Raw genomic sequence first — 18,753 nt, 5'->3', positions numbered from 1 at the left:
GGAGCAGCGAGAGAGCAGGTCAGTGGAAGGGAAGGACAACGAGAGGAAAACAATCAAGGTAAAGGTGAATGAGAAAGAGGAAAGATAGAAAACGTGAAGATAAGCACTAATGGCTGATGTCTCACAGAGGGTCACTGACCTTACTCCCAGTGGAGAACTGACTGAACCAGGATCCCGGAGTCTCTTTGTCCCAGGAGCTCATCTTCACCTGCAGCCAAGCAGCAAGATCAGTCAGTGTCCTCCGCTGAGCTCAGATCTGCTGTTTCTATCCTTCTACAAGTTAAAACATTTTTAACTTTCAAGTATGACAAAACAATTTCAGTTTTTGGAGACTTTCTGTGAATCTTAAACCACATCTTCTCTTTCATCAGGAGTTTCTGGACATTTCATTTTAACAGTGTTTCCCAGCGGTGCGGCAGACTGGCTGGACTGACCGTGTCGATGGTCTTGCTGGGATACAGGCACGTTTCTCCGTTGGTGAAATTACAGAAGACCTTGAAGGAGTCTCTGGAGCAGCCCTGGTTGGGGTCGATCCAGTACTCTCCTGCAGAAGGCGACACGAAGAAAGAAATGTGCAAAACTTTTCATCAGTACATAGACCTTCAGTCATTTTGTAGAGTAAACTCAGTAACGGCGTCTCATGTGACGTGCGGCGAGCTGGATGGTCGATCCTACCGTCCTTGAGGTCGGGCTGGCTGAGGTGCAGGTCCTGGCAGGTGCGGGCTGGGCTGTCCTGGGTGCCCAGAGGGAAGCGCATGGTCTCGATCTCCTGCCGGAGCGAGTTGAGCGAGCCGAAGATCTCCTCCATGCCCTCGCTGCCCATCAGGAACTCGGCGCCGGCGGCGTCGGCGGCGGGCGTGTCGCCGTCGGACTCGGGCAGCAGCTGGCTGGCGTCGATGGAGCGCTTGGACTTGGGGCTCCTCTGGATGGGCAGCGGTTGGATGACCTCGCCCGCCGGGCCCTGAGAGCGCCGTCCAAATCAGTAAACAAGAGGGAATCTAACTACAAACCATTTTACCAACAAACCGTACTTACAGGAGGTCCAGGAGGTCCCTGCACACCTTTCTCTCCCTTTGGACCCGCTCCTCCCTAAACACAGCAGGAAGAAGTGTCACAGGACGAACCGATCAGGACTTACTGATAAACCTGAGCGCTGATGTCCAGCCGTTTACTCACACTGGCTCCTTTAGCGCCTTTCAGACCTTGAGGACCCTGAAAAAGGAAGAAGGCTTTAATTTCCTGATCGTTCTGAGGAAACTCTGATATCCTGACATGAGGAGGAGACGGAGGCGAGGCTGAGAGGCTGAGGCACTCACAGGCAGACCGGGAGGCCCAGCAGGGCCCAGAGGTCCGGTTCCTCCTGGCATCCCCTGCATCACAACCAGACGAGACGATGAAGCAGGTTTCATTCATCACTGTCTGAACGGAGGATCTAAAACAACTTGATCAGGCTCACATTCTCTCCTTTAGATCCGGTGGATCCCTGCGGTCCGGGCAGACCCCGGTCTCCCTTCTCTCCCTGCTCTCCTGGAGGTCCGATCAGTCCGATGAGACCCGGGTGACCCTTCTCTCCCTTAGCGCCGGGGTCTCCTCGCAGACCCAGCAGACCAGGAGGCCCCTGCAGGAGGAGGAGGAGGAGGAGGAGGAGGAGGAAGAAACAGACCAGACCAAAACTGACTTCACAGCTCGTTTCCATGACGATGTAAAAACTATAATGGAACCGGTCTCACCAGAGGTCCAGGCGGTCCTCTCTGACCAGCAGGTCCCGGGGATCCTTGCTCCCCCTGGAACACAGTCAGTCACATGATCAGCAGGCGTCTGGAAACCAGCTGACATAAACCAGGAAGCACCAAGGAGCCGGACTGACCACTGATCCCGGCAGCCCTCTCAGACCCTCTGTTCCTGGCTTTCCTGGCTGACCCTGGGGGCCCACGGGGCCCGTCTTTCCTGGGGGGCCGACGGCTCCTGGATCTCCCTGTGGAGGACAGAGATCAGACACTTCAGGCCCTGCGCTCAAAATGAGATATTAGTATTGAGAAGGACCGCGAGAAGCACCAAGCTCTGAAAACAACAGCGGGAAAAACAGGCATCAGCTGATAAAAGTCATGGATCCAAAGAAAAAAACCCTTAAAGTCAGAACTTCATTGATCCCAGATCATAAAAATACAGAAGACTTGACTTCATAACAGGTTGTGGATTTAATAAAATCAATATATGAGAGTACCGGCCGGGGCTCAGGGCCTTTCTGTGTGGAGTTTGCATGTTCTCCCCGTGTGTGCGTGGGTTCCCTCCGGGTACTCCGGCTTCCTCCCAGTCCAAAAACATGCATGGTAGGTTAATTGATCACCCTAAATTGCCCCTAGGTATGAATGTGTGAGTGAATGGTTGTTTGTCTATATATGTCAGCCCTGCGACAGACTGGCGAACTGTCCAGGGTGTACCCTGCCTTCGCCCACAGCAGCTGGGATCGGCTCCAGCCACCCGCGACCCCGAAAGGGATAAAGCGGCAGAAAATGAATGAATGAATATATGAGAGTTTCACTTCATGGAAAGTGACATTTATCAAACTGAGCTCAAGTTTTCTCTTCAGTCGCCTGTTGAAATCTGACGTTTATGGATTTAAATCAAACCCTGATTTTTACCTCCAGCTTGAGTTTTAATGTGAAGAAATGCTACGTACACTGATGCTTTTTTACTTTGAATTTTAAAATATATTTCATTTAAATGGATTAAAGGCTCGTCCATGCTTCACATGTATGCGTATCCGCGTCCGCTTTGGAGCCTCCGCGCTCCACTGAGGCTATGTTGGCTCCTGCTACATTCTGGGCTCAGCTGTGAGCGTTCCATGCAGGCGCGCTGATCCACTCATCCTCCAGAAGCTTTTCCAGCCCTACAGACTGTTTATCTGCTCCTTTATTACAGATTATTTAGAGGAAATGAGGCACATACATTGTCAGTATGTTATAATTTAGTATTAAAGTTTATTTAGCCTTTTTTTCTGTTTCTGAATCACGGGGGCGGCGCCGGAGCGATTGGATACTTTAATTTCTGTCTGCAGACCTTCTCCTAGACAGAGTCTGCTCTCTCTTTCCACGAGTTTTTCACTCTTTCGGTGTCTTTAAGTGGAGCCATCAGGCTGGAGCTCCGTCTACTTTCACTTTTACCGCCATGTTTTGTTTGCTGTGGTGCAGCGCGGTCACAAAATCTGGCTGCTGCGCAGACGTCTGCGGATCGGTCTGCGAGGACCCCAGTGGACAGGAATGCATGACAATTTTTACGTCACATGAACCAACGCGCAACGCACACCTACGCGGACATGTGAAGCATGGACGGGCCTTAATCATTGTATTATCCAAATGATTTTTGAGTATTTATAACATTTAATTTATTTGTTTGGAAAAAAAAAATCTGAATTGACTTTTCCCCGGTGGCATTTTGTGAAAGTCCGGTTTGTCATTTTAAGATCTTGATATCTTTTCTGACTTGTTCAGCCAGTTTTACTTCAGTGAGATCTACTGAACACTCGGTTTACCTTTCACTGCTCATTCTCCATACCATAGCATATTTACTGTGTATTGTTCTCAACAGTTTTTGTCTCATTATCACCATCTGGATTATCTATGAAGCGCTTTGATTTAACCAACAAGAAAACCTTTGGCTAGATTAAGTTAACGTTATTGACTGACTGATTGATAAAGTGTTTTTGGACTTTGCTCACATCATCCTCTCCTGTAACAGAAGCCTGCAGGGAGAGTGAAGCTGCAGATCTACTGTGACGTTGAAACAATCGCACGAAGCAGCTGAAACATGTTCTGGACTCACCTTGGTTCCCTTCTCCCCCTGACGGCCCTCCGGTCCTCTGGTTCCAGCAGGACCCTGGAGGAGAGAAAACACACAAAAACATCACTATTTAAATTTTCATACAGTGAAAAAATAAGATTATAATATTGTGAATAAGGTAATCTTTTGTCCTGTAAAACTAATTCTTTACATAATGTGATGCAAAACAAACGTCTTCGTGTTTTCTGTGCTGAGTTGCTGAAACGTAACGATGAGGATCTGTAACTCACTCTCTTTCCTGGTGGGCCGGGTGGTCCGTTCTCTCCAGGAGGTCCTGGGGAGCCCTGCGGTAGGGAGCAGAATAAGAGAGTCGGTGAGATTTAAAAACATTTAAAAACTAAACAAACCTCCAGCGTGGCAGCGCGTTCCCACTCACAGACTCTCCCGCTTCACCGTCCTCCCCTCGCTCTCCCTTGGCGCCGTCTTGACCCTGAAGGCGAAGCAGACGGACGTTTTAGTCCCGATTCCACCAACGTGTCAGAGAACCCCGCCCCTCATGGGGGAATAAAGACGCTGCGGAGACACTCACTCTGGGTCCGAGCTCTCCGGGGGGGCCAGGATCACCCGGGAAGCCCACCGGACCCTGAGGGGAGAAACGCCAGGCTCAGAGGTTACAGGGCAGAGCTCAGCCTGGAGGTATTGAACCGTCCTGCTGCGGCGTCTTACTGGGTTTCCTTTGGGCCCGTCGTCTCCGGGCCGTCCCCGTCCTCCCACCGTCCCGCCGGGTCCGGGCTGACCCGCCTCGCCTTTCTCTCCACGCTCTCCTCGAGGGCCCTGTGGACACACACACACACACACACACACACACACACACACACTCGTCTCACTCCGCGCTCTGGGACGCAGCTGTCGTCTCACGCAGGGCGACTCACCTTCTTCCCGGGCTCTCCCACAATCCCCGGCGGCCCGGCCTCCCCCGGCTCGCCCTGTGGAGGCAGCAGAGGAACGAATTCACTTCTCGGGACAAACCCGCACCGCCCAGCGCCAGCTGCTTCAGATACCGTCAAACTCATGCAGAAATATTCCCTCAATGCTGCACCTTCTCTCCTAGGGGTCCAGGGTTACCCAAACCACCGGGAGGACCTTGAGGGCCCTGAAAAACAAGCAGGGAGCCAGTTGAAACGTGATTCGCTCAGTAAGTCTGAACTCATCAAAGCTTTTCTCATCATCAGAGCAGTAAAACTAGCGTCGGGCTCAGACTGAGGTCCGTGAGACTCACGTCGGCTCCGTTGGGTCCAGCAGGTCCTCGGGGTCCCGGGGGTCCCGGTGGTCCCTACAGACACAGAAAGACTCCGGTTTTTCGACGTCGCCTATGATTTTAAAGAACTCAGGACGATTATGAGGGGATGAAACTCACCAGAGGTCCGACGTCTCCCATCTCTCCCTTCTCTCCAGCCGGACCGGGCAGACCCTGCAGAGCAGAGGCTGTTAGCAGCGTAGCAGGAGAGCTAGCTAACGCCCCCCCCTCAATCCCCCCATCCCCCCATCCACATGTTAGAACCAGAGGAATGAATTAGAGATGCATGATATTGGATTTTTGCCGATATCTGATATGCTGATATATCGAAACCCCTTTTGGCCGATACCGATACCGATAATCACAAGGTTTTTTTTTTTTTTTTTTTTTTTTTTCACTGTAAATAAAGTCTCTCCTGTACTGGAATTTACATGTTACTCCTATTGTGACAGTCTTATTTGTTTAAGAAACACACATAAAACAAGACAAAAAACATTTGATTTTACCATAAATAAGAAATGTATTATTTTTCCAAACTCAAGACATTCAGTGTTGAAATACAGAAAAATAATTTCTTTAGATCACATGAACTTTAAATGTACGATGCATATTTAAACATAACCAAGCTGCATTTGACTGTAGAGCTCCTGTAACAGCCTGGTGACACAGAGCTCTGCAGTGCAAATACATGAAGTGCTACATTTTATTTAAGGAGCTTTTTCGGATGGAAAACAACGATAATCCTAACTGAACGGCCGACCTGCAGGGAGCTTCCCTGACATAATACTGACAAAGTGCTTGAACAAAAAACAAGCAGTGCAAAAATGTAAACTAGCTAGCTCAGGCCTAAAATGCCAGTCCGCTTCAGTAGAAGGAATGAGGATGAAGAACAAAACCATTTCAATTAATAATTTTTTTTTGGCGCACTATGGATGTCACTGTGCGCCCAGTTAATACGTCACCTTATCGGCTGTGAATATCGGCAGAAATGTTCATATCTGCCGATACCGATAGACGTCAGCCGATACCGATATTGTGCCGATAATATCGAGCATCCCCAGAATGAACCGCACGAAGAGTCAGACGTCTCTGATTAAAGCCCGGCGTGAGTCTGTTTCTACCTGCAGTCCGATGGGTCCTGGCGCTCCGGGGAATCCTCGGGATCCTTCGTCTCCTTTGGCTCCAAACGGCCCCTGCTGCCCCCTGGGACCCAGCTCTCCATCAGCGCCCTGCGGTTGAGTCATCAGAGCCGCTTCGTGAGTTTATTGTCATACGAACAGAAAGCTGTGGAAACACTTCAGTGGCTGGAACAAAAAAATACTAATTAACTAATTAATAATTAATTAATAAATGAAAACCTTCCTGTTTATGAAACGAGGAAAAAGAGGATTTGGTTTTAACTTCTCAAAGAGGTTCTACTCACAGCAGGACCGGGCTGCCCGACAGGACCCATGGGTCCAGGAGGACCAGGAGGACCCTGCAGGTGAAGAAGAACAGAGAAACACATGAAGAACTCAGCATCCAGATGAAAGAGAAACAGCATCATTAAAAAACATCTGATCTCCTTCCAGTGACTCACATGTTCTCCTTTAGCGCCCTTGGCTCCCTTCTGACCGTGCTCTCCGACCTCGCCCTGAAACAAAACCATCACCTTCATCATTACAGGTCTGTTTGGTGCTCAGACGTTTCAGAAACAGGCTGAACCGACTCAGCCTCCTCTGGATAAACCGACTGCTTCCACATCAGCTGACAGACTAAACGTTCACCGATCGTCTTCCTGAGGCTCTAATCAGTGGGAGTTTAGAGTGAAAAGGTTACGAGCCTTATCTCCATCCTCTCCTGGGACTCCGGGTGTTCCGGCAGGGCCCGGCAGACCCACTGGACCCTGCACTCCATCCCGCCCCGCAGGGCCAATCGGACCTTTCTCCCCCTGAGGAGGAAACAGAGCGGTGGAATCGACCCGACAGCAGAGGAGGAAAACGGCGCCGAGTCGACCGCAGCGGGACACTCACAGGAACTCCTTTCTCTCCAGCTGGTCCCGGAGGGCCCTGAGGGCCCGGTCTGCCGGGAGGTCCGACGGGTCCGGCGGTGCCGGCTTGGCCCCGCTCGCCAGGAGACCCCTACAGCGGAGCAGGAGAGCAAACCACTGAACCACTGAACCACAGAGACACGGTTTGATTCTGCTCAGATTAGAAGGTGAAAGTGAGGTTTGCTTCAGACTCACAGCAGGTCCAGGAGGTCCAGCTGGTCCCTCGCTGCCCTTCAGCCCCCCACCGCCCTGCAGGAGAAACACGATACGTTAAACCACCTTAATCCACGACATTTATTTATCTTTTGGTAATTCACTATAATAAATCTTAAAAAGATGTCAGTTCTTTATCTTAAAGTGTTTTTTATCTTTGACACTCACCGGAGTTCCAGGCAGTCCTCGTTCACCAGGGAAGCCTCTCAGTCCTGGGGGGCCGTCTTTACCGGGACCTCCAGGGGGTCCAGGGTCTCCTTTGGTACCCTCCTTCCCAGAGGGGCCTGAGAGCCCCTGCTCTCCGGGCGGTCCTGGGGGCCCGGGGTGCCCGCGCTCCCCCATGGGGCCGGTCTCACCGGACGGACCCTGGAGGGGGAGGGGGAGGGGTCAGTGAGGAGGCGGTAAAACAAAACCAGTCCACTCTGCTGGTCCGAACCTCACCTGAGGGCCGACGACTCCAGGAGGCCCCGGGGGGCCCATTTTACCTTGGAAACCCTGCAGGAGGAGAAACGGCGTGAACACGATCAGTAAACCACGAGAACCTCGGCTCTGCGACGCAACACCGATCAGATCTGGTTTCTCCATGAACATTAAACATGAATTCACAGCCTTCTGATCAGAGTCTCTTTCAGGACCGTAAAGCTGAACGTACGACTTCTCCTCTCTGTCCGGGGTGTCCCGGCAGCCCGTCCTTTCCTGGCGGTCCCTGAGAAGAAGCATCAAACACACATCAGCTGAACTGAAGCAGGTTCTTTAGGGAGCAGCTCTGATCTAAAGCTGGGAGGAAGCCGGTCTTACAGGCGGCCCCTTCGGTCCGGGGAAACCGTTGGCTCCCTGAGGCCCGGGCAGTCCCTGGAGAGACGACAGCATGACGCGTTTAATACAACCGTTTAGCGATGGTTTGGACATTTATTAGCTTATTAATGACTTCAATGTTACATATTTAAGTGAAAAACTGTCAGTGCTCACCCTCTCTCCCGGTGGGCCTGGAGGACCGTCACTTCCTGACGTTCCCTGAAATACAACAATAAAAATTAGCTTGTTAATTAAACACATGGTTTGAGAAACAGCTTCAGTGTATTTACTGTCATGGAAGAAGCTCCCAATCAGTCAGATTAGCTTTTAGGTAAATATTTGTTGGGAACATGTTAAAACTACGAGATAAAAAGGATCAAACGGCTCCCTGATCACCCTGCAGCAGTGAGCGGGGTACAATTCTAAATATTTGCTCAATACACACATAAATAGATAAATGCTGTGTTAGAGCATCCTAAACTCCATCTTATCAAAATTTTCACTTTTAATTTCATCACAATATGAATATTTTCAGTCAAAACAGCCATAACTATCTGTCATAACACAGAAAATGATTTTATCAGTGTCAAAAATTATTTCCAGTGACATTTACTGGGAAGAAACTAATAAAATGCTCACACTGAAAGACGATTTGATCTCATGTACAAAGCAGACGAACCTTTGCTCCTGGTTTCCCAGTTGCGCCTCTCGGTCCTCTCTGTCCTCTCGGACCCTGAAGGCCACAAACACACAACATTACAAAGGAAAAGCTTTTTACAAACCAGTGTGAATTAATTTCTCCTCTGATCTCACTGAAGCTGCTCTCTGCTGACCTCTGGTGGTTTAGTTAGAAACTGTGCCGCACAGTCAAGAGTAATAATCAAAGACCCAGTACAGCATCGGCAGCACTGATGGAGCCACATCGGTGGAACCGTGTCTTATAATGCTGTCAGGTTATTTTCTAGACTCAACAGGAGGAAAATAAATAAATGTGAAACATTACCGTTGGTCCTCTCTGTCCTCTTGGTCCAGCTTTACCACTGATACCCTGAAAAGATGGAAATGACAGTAATTTATGATTATTAGTCCAAAAGAGGCGAGTTTTACAATTAGAGGTTGTTATAAAATGACGTCTAGGATAAAATCATGAAACTGAGCAGCAGCGATTCAATCACTGATCATGCAGAGTTGAAACAAACAAAGAAAGAGTCTCACTCTGGTTCCCTTCTCGCCGTTTGAACCAGGGAATCCTGGGAATCCGAGAGATCCCTGAAAAACAGAAGAACATCAGCGTCTTTGTCACCATGCAGAAACCAGCGGTGTGACAAGAGGCCACGCTGCATTGTTGAATTAATGAAGACGATCTGAGCGTCTTTTACCTTCGGACCTTGTCTTCCAGGATATCCAGGAAGTCCCGGTACACCAAGTTTACCCTGGAAATACACGACGATATCGTCAATAATGACAAATGGGTCTGTTTTTACTGATGAGTTACACAATAAATATTACAAATCTACTGAGGTTTAATTTTAGGAGTCTATGTTCCAATAATAAAGGTCAGAGTGGATCAACTGCTTTATAAAAACGTTTGAAATGGAAACTTCCTCATGGAAGAGACATAAAGGGAAAATGTGAAACACATCAAACCTTCTCTCCAACAAGTCCGATTGGTCCGAGCTCACCAGGGGGGCCGACGCGACCCTTTGGCCCCTCTGGACCGTCCTCTCCTCTGGGTCCTGGCACTCCAATCTCACCCTGAAAAGACAAAACAAAATGTGATGAATACCATAATAAATCACATTCTGGATGTAGATTAATTCACAAAGGAGGAGAAAAAGATGTGTAAGATGAAATAAACTGTGGTTAATATGTCAAACTGACGGAGTTACAAAATAATTGCTCCATCCTTCCACCTCACCCTCTCTCCTTTGACACCAAAGTCTCCCTTAATTCCTGGGAAACCATCTTCTCCCTGCAAACACAAACATACAGAAACACAGCTGTACTTAAAATAGCACTTAAAATAACTGAGCAGCTCTTCATATCATTATTAAACAGAGATGTAAGTTTGTAACTATTCGGTTTCTAGGAGTAACCAACCTTCTCTCCTTTGTGGCCCTTCAGTCCACGGATTCCTTGAGCTCCCTGCAGTCAAAGTATTCAATCAGTAAACTGATAATGTCCTCAAAACAAGGGGTGTTGAGTCAGTCTATGTGCACATGTAATACAAAATATCTCATACGCTTCAAATGATCAGCCTCCTCCTGAAAACCACGGTTCTGTTTGGTACAAACAGTTTAAAATAACAACAGACCTTAATACCACGAGGGCCGGGATAGCCGATCGCTCCCTGGGGACCGTTGGGACCCTGGAAAGGATGTAAAAAGAAGAGTAAGTTCACATAGCATCACTAATCAGCCACGTTCAGCATCGTCTACTGAAGCGACTATAAGGCGTGAGGCCTGGTGCGGCTCTGACGAGGACCCACATGGTTTCCTTTGGTACCAGGAGGCCCCTCCTTTCCGGGGTGACCCTGAGAAGGACAGACAGAGAGAGGTCAAACCTCACCGAGGACGAGTCATGTTGGTGAATCTCACTTGATTTCTTCAGAATAATGTAAAAGAAGGAAAACATACAGGAGGACCGTCGGCTCCGGGCATGCCTGGCAGACCCGGTTTCCCAGAGGGACCCTGGAGAGAAGAGGAAATACGTCAAGGAGCTGATATGAAATCCCCCATCTGGCATTATGGCTCAAACTGATTCCCATTAACTAAGTTAAATAAAAATATACTCCACAAAACACCGTAAATGTCGACTCATCAGGATCAACACCATGAATAAAGTGACTCAACAAGTAAAGTCAATGATATCCCAGCAGGCAGCTGATTATCTGACTGGTAACTGAAGAGATTTATCTGGAATAGCTGATTATATGACTGTATTTTTGAAACAGAGCTCATTTTTCAGCTTTGCTGTATAAAATCTGATCTCTTACTTTCTCTCCTGGGGGTCCGATGGCTCCCTGAGGTCCTGGCATTCCCTGCAAACAACAATCAACAATTCTATTTAACATTTACTCAGCAGAAAGATAAAGCGTGTTCTCATTATATCTGTGTTTATTTATATGATTCTGTATATGTTTGTCCTCTTTACAACAGATTCGGCGGGTATTTTCCTGTCTTACCTGAGTTCCTGGAGTTCCCTGCTGACCCGGGGGTCCTGGCTCACCTTGTGGACCCTGAGAGAGAAACAGGAGGTTGGAAATATGAAGATTGATGTAAAGGTGGAGTGGTGATTATTAGAATCTGGTTATTAGAAAATGCAGGCATGCACAGATGACATGATAACGTGGGAAAAGCTACTGACCAAGTTCCCTTTGGGACCGGAGGGGCCGTCGTTTCCTCGCACTCCCTGGAAAGAAAGGACAAACACAACATTTACAGAATGGACGAAAACGTACTAAACTATCAACCTGAAAACCTTTCAGCCACGCCTTTCTCAATGTCTCTCTGGTTAAAAGGTAGAATCACAAGATGGCATTAGAGCGGCGCTCTCCAGGTTTATTCCTGGGTCATCCTGAATGACCTCAGGGCTCCAGCTGCCCTGACTGCAATAACATCCTGGTTTTCAGGGTTTGGGTTTCGCAGCAGAACACCTGAGGTCTGCCGCTGCATCAGCTTCCAGCAGCATAATGAATAGAAACATCAGAAGAAATCAGGTTTTAACAAGGATGGAATATGTGTGCAACAAAAACAGTGACAGACCTACTTTTGGCAGAAATGCTTCTGATTCTGACAAAAATCTGTCCTTTGAAAATCAAAAATGGGAATGTTCCTTTTAAAGAGAGGAGTTCTACCTCTTTATGGAAACAAGTCAAATAGAAAAATACAAGACTGTCAATCGTATTGTGGACATTCAGCTAAACCCTGGCTGATCATGGAGAGCTCAGTATTGTTTTGAGAGGATTGTGGGAAGAACGCGTTCATTTTTGGATTAGTGGGTATTCCCATGTTTATATCAAGCATCGGACTGTTTTTAAAATGTTGTTGTGGGTGTTCAGCGGCCAGAGAGGGAAACAACAATGCTGCTGCAATAACAGCAACGACAACAGCAACACGGCCACGTCTGAAACAGTCTGCACTCACCGGAGGTCCGGGGATTCCTGGAGGACCTTTGGGTCCAAGCAAACCACGAGGTCCCTACAGACACAGACAGGTATGAATAACTGTTAATGCCAATGAAGCAGGTGGCACTTGACATGCAGTATATACACAAAGCAAACACATCACGTGTAGACATCATAAACTGTTGAAGCAATAAAGTAATGAATGCATGCAGATGTGTTTCGGTAACACAGATGTAAAATCCAGGTAGAAAGATAAAATCCAGCAGGCTTTTATGGAAACACTCACTGGTTCACCTGGGAGACCTCTGGGTCCGACGTCTCCGTCGTCTCCCTGCAAACACAGAGAAGCGGTTTGTCAGGAATGACATTTTGTTGATTAACAGAAATAAAGAGAACAACTGTAAAAGTGTTTTGGAATTGACATCTCCGTACCCTCTCTCCATCCTCTCCTTGGCTTCCCGGTGTTCCCATTGGCCCAGTGTCACCCTGACAAGATGAAGCAGAAGGAGGGATAAGAACGTTTCAGAGCATCACCTGCCAGCGACTGACAGATATTTAACACAATGCTCACTATTTCCTGATCATGAAACTGGTCTTGTTTGACTCACCCTGTGCCCCTTGTCTCCAGGTAAACCGGGAAGTCCATCAAAACCACGATCACCCTGAGAGACGCAGAGATACGTGAGATTATGACTACAGATGACAGCTTGTAACACATCTAACAGATCATTCACAGCAGAAAGCAGAAGGTTAAACACTGACACCAGGCCGAGGTTACCTTTGATCCTGGCTCTCCTGGCATTCCCCGGGCACCGTCAGCTCCAGCACGACCCTGGTAGAGGAGCAGACGAGCCATATGGGTTGGACTGATGCCACACATAAATTATTGTTGGACACTTTATAAAGTTGGATTCTTGGTTTGGACAACAGAAGCTTAAGATACAGATGAAAAGTCCTGTAATCTAAAGAGTTTGGGACTTTTTTCACTGTAAAAACTCTGATATCAGTTGAAACACTGAAGGCTTTTGCAAAAACATACAAGCAACAAGAAGAATAAAGGATTATTTCAATCAAAACCTGGACATTTTGTGTTGGCAAACGCCACAGGAAACGTTGATAAAAAAAAGATGAATATTCAAACTCACTCTTCTTCCTGCTTTGCCTGGAGGTCCCATTATACCGTGAGGACCCCTGGGACCCTGAAAAAATAAAGAGAAATAGCTTTGATAAACAAGTTTTTATGAATGTAATCTCATAAATCTCCGCTGATTGAGTTTCAGTATGATATAAATCAGTTCAGGCAGAACATGCTTCACCTGAGGACCAGGGTCTCCAGACTCTCCTTTCAAACCAGAACTTCCTGGATTTCCCTAAATAACAAAATAAACATCAAATTGATTGAATTAAAAAGTATGTAAACAATGGCAACAAAGACAACAACAGTATCTTCAGGTAAGAGATCAACCTACCAGAGGCCCCGGGCGCCCGGTGAACCCCATCGGTCCAGGAGGGCCTTTCAGAGCCATCTAGACAACAGCAGCTCAGAGTCAACAGGGATGAAACATGTGGCTGCTTCATCAGGAAGAAAACGAGAATACATTTTCTACTCTCCAGAACTTCATGTAAAATAATCAATGAATCACCGAGAACTGTTAGTCACTGTGTTCCCTTCAACATATCAGCAGCTCATATTTGTTTTCCTGTGTATTAAATTTGTTTTGTGAGCCTGTATTGACAAAGTAAGACCAGAGATTTTGTTTGGGTTAAAGTAAGTTGCAAAACTAACTATTCACATACATATCCATGTAAAAACACTGATTGACAGATATTTTTTTACTTTTCTAAGAACTTTTTACTTGGATGCATTTTGTAAATTTTTAAAAAAGGAACAAAATGTAATAGTTTATCTGCTTGTTTTCAACATTTGTGACATATTTTTTAACATCACTGGCACAGCAACGTTAACATCAGGATCAGGTTTTACAATGTTGGACATAAAGTCCTCCAGAAGTGTAAAGATGAAGCCGATAAGAGCCAAACGATCACAATAGAACTAAAGAGCAGTAAAACTAAGAAGCACAGACTGACCCTGGCCTGAGACAAGATGGCCGCTGCCTGGGCTTCCTGAGCAGAAACAGCTGGACCTTTATCTCCTCCGCTCTGACCAAAGCGGAACTGCAGGAATGAGACAATGATGACAACAATTAACACACAAGTCAACACAATCCCACCAACAAAAGTGTTTCATCATGAAGGCATTCACAATCAGTTTATCGATCATGAATCAGATGAAATACGCCCACTTGAATAGCAGAAATATATCGAATCAGTGGACTTACAGGCAGCATGACTGAGGTTCCAGGAGGTCCAGGGACTCCGTCGGCTCCAGGCAGACCAGCCTTACCAGGAGGACCCTGCAGAACCAAGAGAGGGAGCAGTGAGCCGAGGTGGTGGAAGTGAAATGTGCTCATTTTCAAATCAATCAGACACACCTGATGACTGGAAACACCAACAGAATGAATGTGTTTACACACCTGAAATCATTCAGACAATAACAATAAAAACAAGCTCACCCTCTCTCCAGGATCACCAACAGAGCCAGGAGGTCCAGAAGGACCCGGTGGTCCAGCTGGGCCCTGAGAGATGAGACGAGATGTTATTCAGAGGCATTGAGACTGCAGAAAATATATCATCATAAACACCAAACTAGTCAGTTAGAACATCTTTAGATTCACTTCCTGTCACTCAGAAAATTGGTTTTTAATATTATTGTTGATTTACCAAGACACAGTTATAACACATGCAGAAGATTTTCTGAAAAATGATGAACTTCCCAGACTCTTCAGTTAATGTGTTTTCTGTTTCCAGAGAGAGAAATGAACATGCAGAAGCTGAATTCAGTTTTTTTATGCAAAAAATATTTGAGGCAAGCTCTGAGAAAACTGAAAGACTGCTTTAACTCTTCTCGAGGTCTTTCCAAGTGAGGCTGAAGATTTTCCTGTTTGCCGTTAAATAATACATCATCTTAAGATAATTTACTTCCTACAATATTGAGCAAGATTTTAATCTCCAGTGTTTTTTCCTGAATTCAACTTTTCTGTCTGATATCATTTGTGGACTATGCTCTAATTTTTCTGTTTACCTGCGTGAATCGTATTGAGTTTCTGCTGCTGTAAAATCAATCATTATCTGTTTTCTAACAACAGCGATCCTCTAACTGCCTATACTGTTTGGGAGATGTGGACTGAACAACACCTTCTCCATTTTTTCATACTTTGAATACTTTGACCAACAAACTTCAGCAAACAATAAAGAATTTTTTTAAACAGAAAGAAATCAAACAAGAGAATAATAATGGTTAACTTACAGCAGGCCCCTCAGGTCCTGGAGGTCCTTCAATTAGCATACCCTGCAAAGGTCAAAGTTCAAAATATGATTCACTAATCAAAAAATCTGAAAAAGTGACAACATGCAGATATGTATTATGGGACTGTGCTTAAACAGTTAGGACAAAAACATGCAGTTAGAAACAATCACGGTAATTATTCTACTTTTCATGACTAAAACCTTTTATTGCTGCTCAAAGATGCTGAAATAACGAACATTTTGAGACGTCCCTTGAGAGACAAATGGTCCTTCAGCCAATCTAAAAATAGCTGCTCAGGTAAAACTTCCTGTAAAGGATCAGAAACTCACAGGCTCCAGGACAGCTGGTTCACCTTTCTCTCCCTTTTGGCCTCTAACGGCAGCCTGAGGAAAACACACATGTAACCAACAACACAGCACAGTCAGTATAGGAGTAGCACTTAGAGAAAGCAATGATCAACAAAGCACACACACAACCCCCCCACCATCCTCACTGAAAGCATATGGCATACACATTCATATAAACGTCTGCCACGTCATAAGAAAGATCATTTCAGCAGTGTTTACAACAATATGACAAGATGAAAACCTGCTTTGTTTGTGATAAAGACAAAAGCTTTCATTCAGATACCATGGGTTCAGTGGTTCTTCAAACTGCTGGTCCATTTTGCACCAACAGAAAACAATTTGACCTTAGCACCACTAAATAAAGCCATACGTTTAAAGAAAGGGCATTCAGAGCGAAGGAAGCAACACAAGGCGACTGCTGCACTGTGAAATGCCTCTTTATGCAGTGGATCATGAGGCAGTTTGAGATTTTCCTGAAGCTCAGGAGGATCCCAAACGGCTTTTAACATGGCCGCTATTTATGGGAGTGTCTGGACTCGCTCGCTATGCACTGCATGAGAGAAAATCCATTTCAACCTCTGGTACTGAGTAAAGGTCTGGGAATGCATTCACATGCATGTTTCTCCAGTTTAAAACCTGAATCTAAGAGTTCCGGTGTGGTTTAAATGTCCAGGTCTGTGTCTAGTTTAAGAGTTAGGTTCAAGTTTGAGAAAAAAATGTTTTTGTTGCTTTTTTTTTTCTTTGAAAAGATGTTAAAGGGTTGTAAGACTTTCACATTGCATTTATTTAAACATGCATGAGCCACCATAGGTTTAAAGGTGAAGTCAGGGCCTTGAAAAAGGACATTAGAAGCCGGTGTCCCTCTTTAGTGGTTTTCCACTGGGGACAAACTGAGTCGTCACTTGAGAGGACAGCGAATACAATCTGACCTAAACTCATACCCACATCGGTTGAAACGGATCTTTTCCCCCGTTTTGCAAAGCAAAATGACTTACGCCTCCCTCGTCTGTCACAGCGGACAGGGCGGGGCCCATATTGGCATCAAGCTCTCCAGTCTCCGGTAGTGGATCATTGTAGTCCCTGTAGGAATAGTCGTATTCCTTAAGGCCCACGTCCCCAGTCACATACTCCTCAGTGAAGACCTCCTCGCCCGCACCGCCTGCCTTGGTGGCATCTACCTCTTCTCCCACCAGCACTGGCTCCACCTCAGGCTGCGTCGGGATCACCAGTATTGCAATGGGAGAGAGGGAAGAGCGCGAGAGAACAAATCCAGCAAAGAGGATAAAAGATGCAAGAGGAGGAAGAGGAGGAGGAGGAGGAGGAGGAGGGGGGAGTCAGGAGAGGAGAGAGGGGTGTGCAGGATGGGAAGGTATAAATCGAGTGAAAAATTTCATGAAATAAGAGGAGGAAGGCAAAGAGAGGCAAATAAAAAAGAAATGAGTCTTACCTTTTGGAAATGAACATTGGAACAGAAAAAATATCTGGCAGACAGCACAAACTCTGTCACTCACAATTTTCTTCAGACTAGATTTTTTTAATGATAAGAATATTTTTTCATGTGACTAATGTCTGTTAATCATCTATAGTTTTCCAATAAAGCAAATCATAATCAGTTCGAGTGTCATGACCTGTAACTGCATAATTTCTCCAAATTATTGAGAGTAGCTAACACCAAATGTAAAATTTAGCATGAGTCCCTGAACACACAGAACTGATATGAAGCACTTTATGAAAACACGCTGCTGTACTAAGCAAAGCAAAAGCTACTAGTTATTTTCTTCTTTACTTACCATACACGTTTTAGGTACAAATAATAATCCATATGAATAAACTGCACGGTTATCTCATATGAAAAACAGTAAAGAACTAATACATCTGACAAATCAATAAAAATACACATCGTTAGCTCAATATTATATTTGACCACAATAGAAAATTAATCTCCCAAAACAGTAACAAAAACAATATGAAAATAAAAATGACAAAACAAAATGAAGTTGGCTAAATATAAGTGGAATAGTTAGGATGATGTGGACAAGTGAACTGTGAGAAACAGATCAGAAGTGTGAGAAATCTTCTCAAATTCTGGCAGTTCGGGGTTTTTAAGAAACCCACAAAAACTACTGTCTTCTCTAGTTCAGTTAGTTTTTTTTCTTCTCTCAAACAAGAATGCATAATATTCATCTCCCTTCACTGTTAAAACTGCATATCAAATATCAGTATGTGGATCCCTTTTTCACAAGATATTTGTTCGTATGTCAAGACGATCAGCGGACCGGCCGAGCGTCCTGAGATGAGAACAAAAACAGGAATCTTGATCGAGATCAAGGGGAACCACATAATAATGTTTGCATATACAAGCAGATGAATGTGGTGCATTCCTTTTAGAAAGAGGATTTCTCTTATGTCTCGCCATGTGGCATCGGTGCCAATGAAACAGTCATATGTGGTTAGAAAAGAGTAAAGAGATACACAGATATTGTTACTTTTGTAAATTTCAACTGCTGGGCTCACCACCACATGTTTACTGTTCCATCTTCTCTTTCTGGTGAACCAAATCTTGCTTTTAAAGATGATAATTTTTCTTTTTCTTTTAACTGCGGTCTACCTGTAGGCCTTAATGTGTGTCACTGACCAGTGTGTCATTTTCTCTTTACCTGTACCGGGATCTCTTGGTGTCCAATCACCTCACCCTCTGGCAGTGGGACCGTCTCCTCATAGTAATAATCAGTCTCTGTAGGGGTGTGGCCAGCTTCAGAATACTCTGTGTCTACATCCTAATCGGTCAAGTTGACAGGA

General features: G+C 45.8%; 1 protein-coding gene across 4 annotated transcripts in view; it reads right to left on the bottom strand.

The window, feature by feature from the left end:
- The window catches only part of col11a2 (collagen, type XI, alpha 2), a 42,563-nt gene that overhangs the window by 3,316 nt on the left and 20,494 nt on the right, over positions 1–18,753 (bottom strand). For 3 of the 4 annotated variants that reach the window (XM_030120171.1, XM_030120169.1, XM_030120172.1), the window contains 57 exons: positions 18,612–18,731; positions 16,950–17,165; positions 15,937–15,990; positions 15,608–15,649; positions 14,814–14,876; positions 14,580–14,654; positions 14,329–14,415; positions 13,710–13,766; positions 13,557–13,610; positions 13,386–13,439; positions 13,019–13,072; positions 12,849–12,902; positions 12,673–12,726; positions 12,527–12,571; positions 12,260–12,313; positions 11,481–11,525; positions 11,299–11,352; positions 11,110–11,154; positions 10,751–10,804; positions 10,603–10,647; positions 10,429–10,482; positions 10,215–10,259; positions 10,033–10,086; positions 9,762–9,869; positions 9,494–9,547; positions 9,330–9,383; positions 9,118–9,162; positions 8,794–8,847; positions 8,289–8,333; positions 8,118–8,171; positions 7,972–8,025; positions 7,761–7,814; positions 7,488–7,685; positions 7,302–7,355; positions 7,090–7,197; positions 6,900–7,007; positions 6,657–6,710; positions 6,501–6,554; positions 6,199–6,306; positions 5,198–5,251; positions 5,060–5,113; positions 4,880–4,933; positions 4,713–4,766; positions 4,507–4,614; positions 4,370–4,423; positions 4,217–4,270; positions 4,071–4,124; positions 3,823–3,876; positions 1,868–1,975; positions 1,731–1,784; positions 1,457–1,618; positions 1,317–1,370; positions 1,177–1,212; positions 1,036–1,089; positions 676–961; positions 435–544; positions 140–208 (listed from right to left, as the gene is read on the bottom strand). In XM_030120171.1, coding sequence (XP_029976031.1) covers positions 140–208; positions 435–544; positions 676–961; positions 1,036–1,089; positions 1,177–1,212; positions 1,317–1,370; positions 1,457–1,618; positions 1,731–1,784; positions 1,868–1,975; positions 3,823–3,876; positions 4,071–4,124; positions 4,217–4,270; positions 4,370–4,423; positions 4,507–4,614; positions 4,713–4,766; positions 4,880–4,933; positions 5,060–5,113; positions 5,198–5,251; positions 6,199–6,306; positions 6,501–6,554; positions 6,657–6,710; positions 6,900–7,007; positions 7,090–7,197; positions 7,302–7,355; positions 7,488–7,685; positions 7,761–7,814; positions 7,972–8,025; positions 8,118–8,171; positions 8,289–8,333; positions 8,794–8,847; positions 9,118–9,162; positions 9,330–9,383; positions 9,494–9,547; positions 9,762–9,869; positions 10,033–10,086; positions 10,215–10,259; positions 10,429–10,482; positions 10,603–10,647; positions 10,751–10,804; positions 11,110–11,154; positions 11,299–11,352; positions 11,481–11,525; positions 12,260–12,313; positions 12,527–12,571; positions 12,673–12,726; positions 12,849–12,902; positions 13,019–13,072; positions 13,386–13,439; positions 13,557–13,610; positions 13,710–13,766; positions 14,329–14,415; positions 14,580–14,654; positions 14,814–14,876; positions 15,608–15,649; positions 15,937–15,990; positions 16,950–17,165; positions 18,612–18,731 — 4,158 coding nt within the window. The remainder of the gene's footprint in view (positions 1–139; positions 209–434; positions 545–675; positions 962–1,035; positions 1,090–1,176; positions 1,213–1,316; positions 1,371–1,456; positions 1,619–1,730; positions 1,785–1,867; positions 1,976–3,822; positions 3,877–4,070; positions 4,125–4,216; positions 4,271–4,369; positions 4,424–4,506; positions 4,615–4,712; positions 4,767–4,879; positions 4,934–5,059; positions 5,114–5,197; positions 5,252–6,198; positions 6,307–6,500; positions 6,555–6,656; positions 6,711–6,899; positions 7,008–7,089; positions 7,198–7,301; positions 7,356–7,487; positions 7,686–7,760; positions 7,815–7,971; positions 8,026–8,117; positions 8,172–8,288; positions 8,334–8,793; positions 8,848–9,117; positions 9,163–9,329; positions 9,384–9,493; positions 9,548–9,761; positions 9,870–10,032; positions 10,087–10,214; positions 10,260–10,428; positions 10,483–10,602; positions 10,648–10,750; positions 10,805–11,109; positions 11,155–11,298; positions 11,353–11,480; positions 11,526–12,259; positions 12,314–12,526; positions 12,572–12,672; positions 12,727–12,848; positions 12,903–13,018; positions 13,073–13,385; positions 13,440–13,556; positions 13,611–13,709; positions 13,767–14,328; positions 14,416–14,579; positions 14,655–14,813; positions 14,877–15,607; positions 15,650–15,936; positions 15,991–16,949; positions 17,166–18,611; positions 18,732–18,753) is intronic. The other variant, XM_030120170.1, reaches the window with a different exon arrangement.

The sequence above is a fragment of the Salarias fasciatus genome, chromosome 22, assembly GCF_902148845.1.
Source record: "Salarias fasciatus chromosome 22, fSalaFa1.1, whole genome shotgun sequence".
Taxonomy (NCBI): domain Eukaryota; kingdom Metazoa; phylum Chordata; class Actinopteri; order Blenniiformes; family Blenniidae; genus Salarias; species Salarias fasciatus.
The sequence above is the reverse complement of the archived record's forward strand: the minus strand, read 5'-3'. Positions and strand labels throughout refer to the sequence as shown.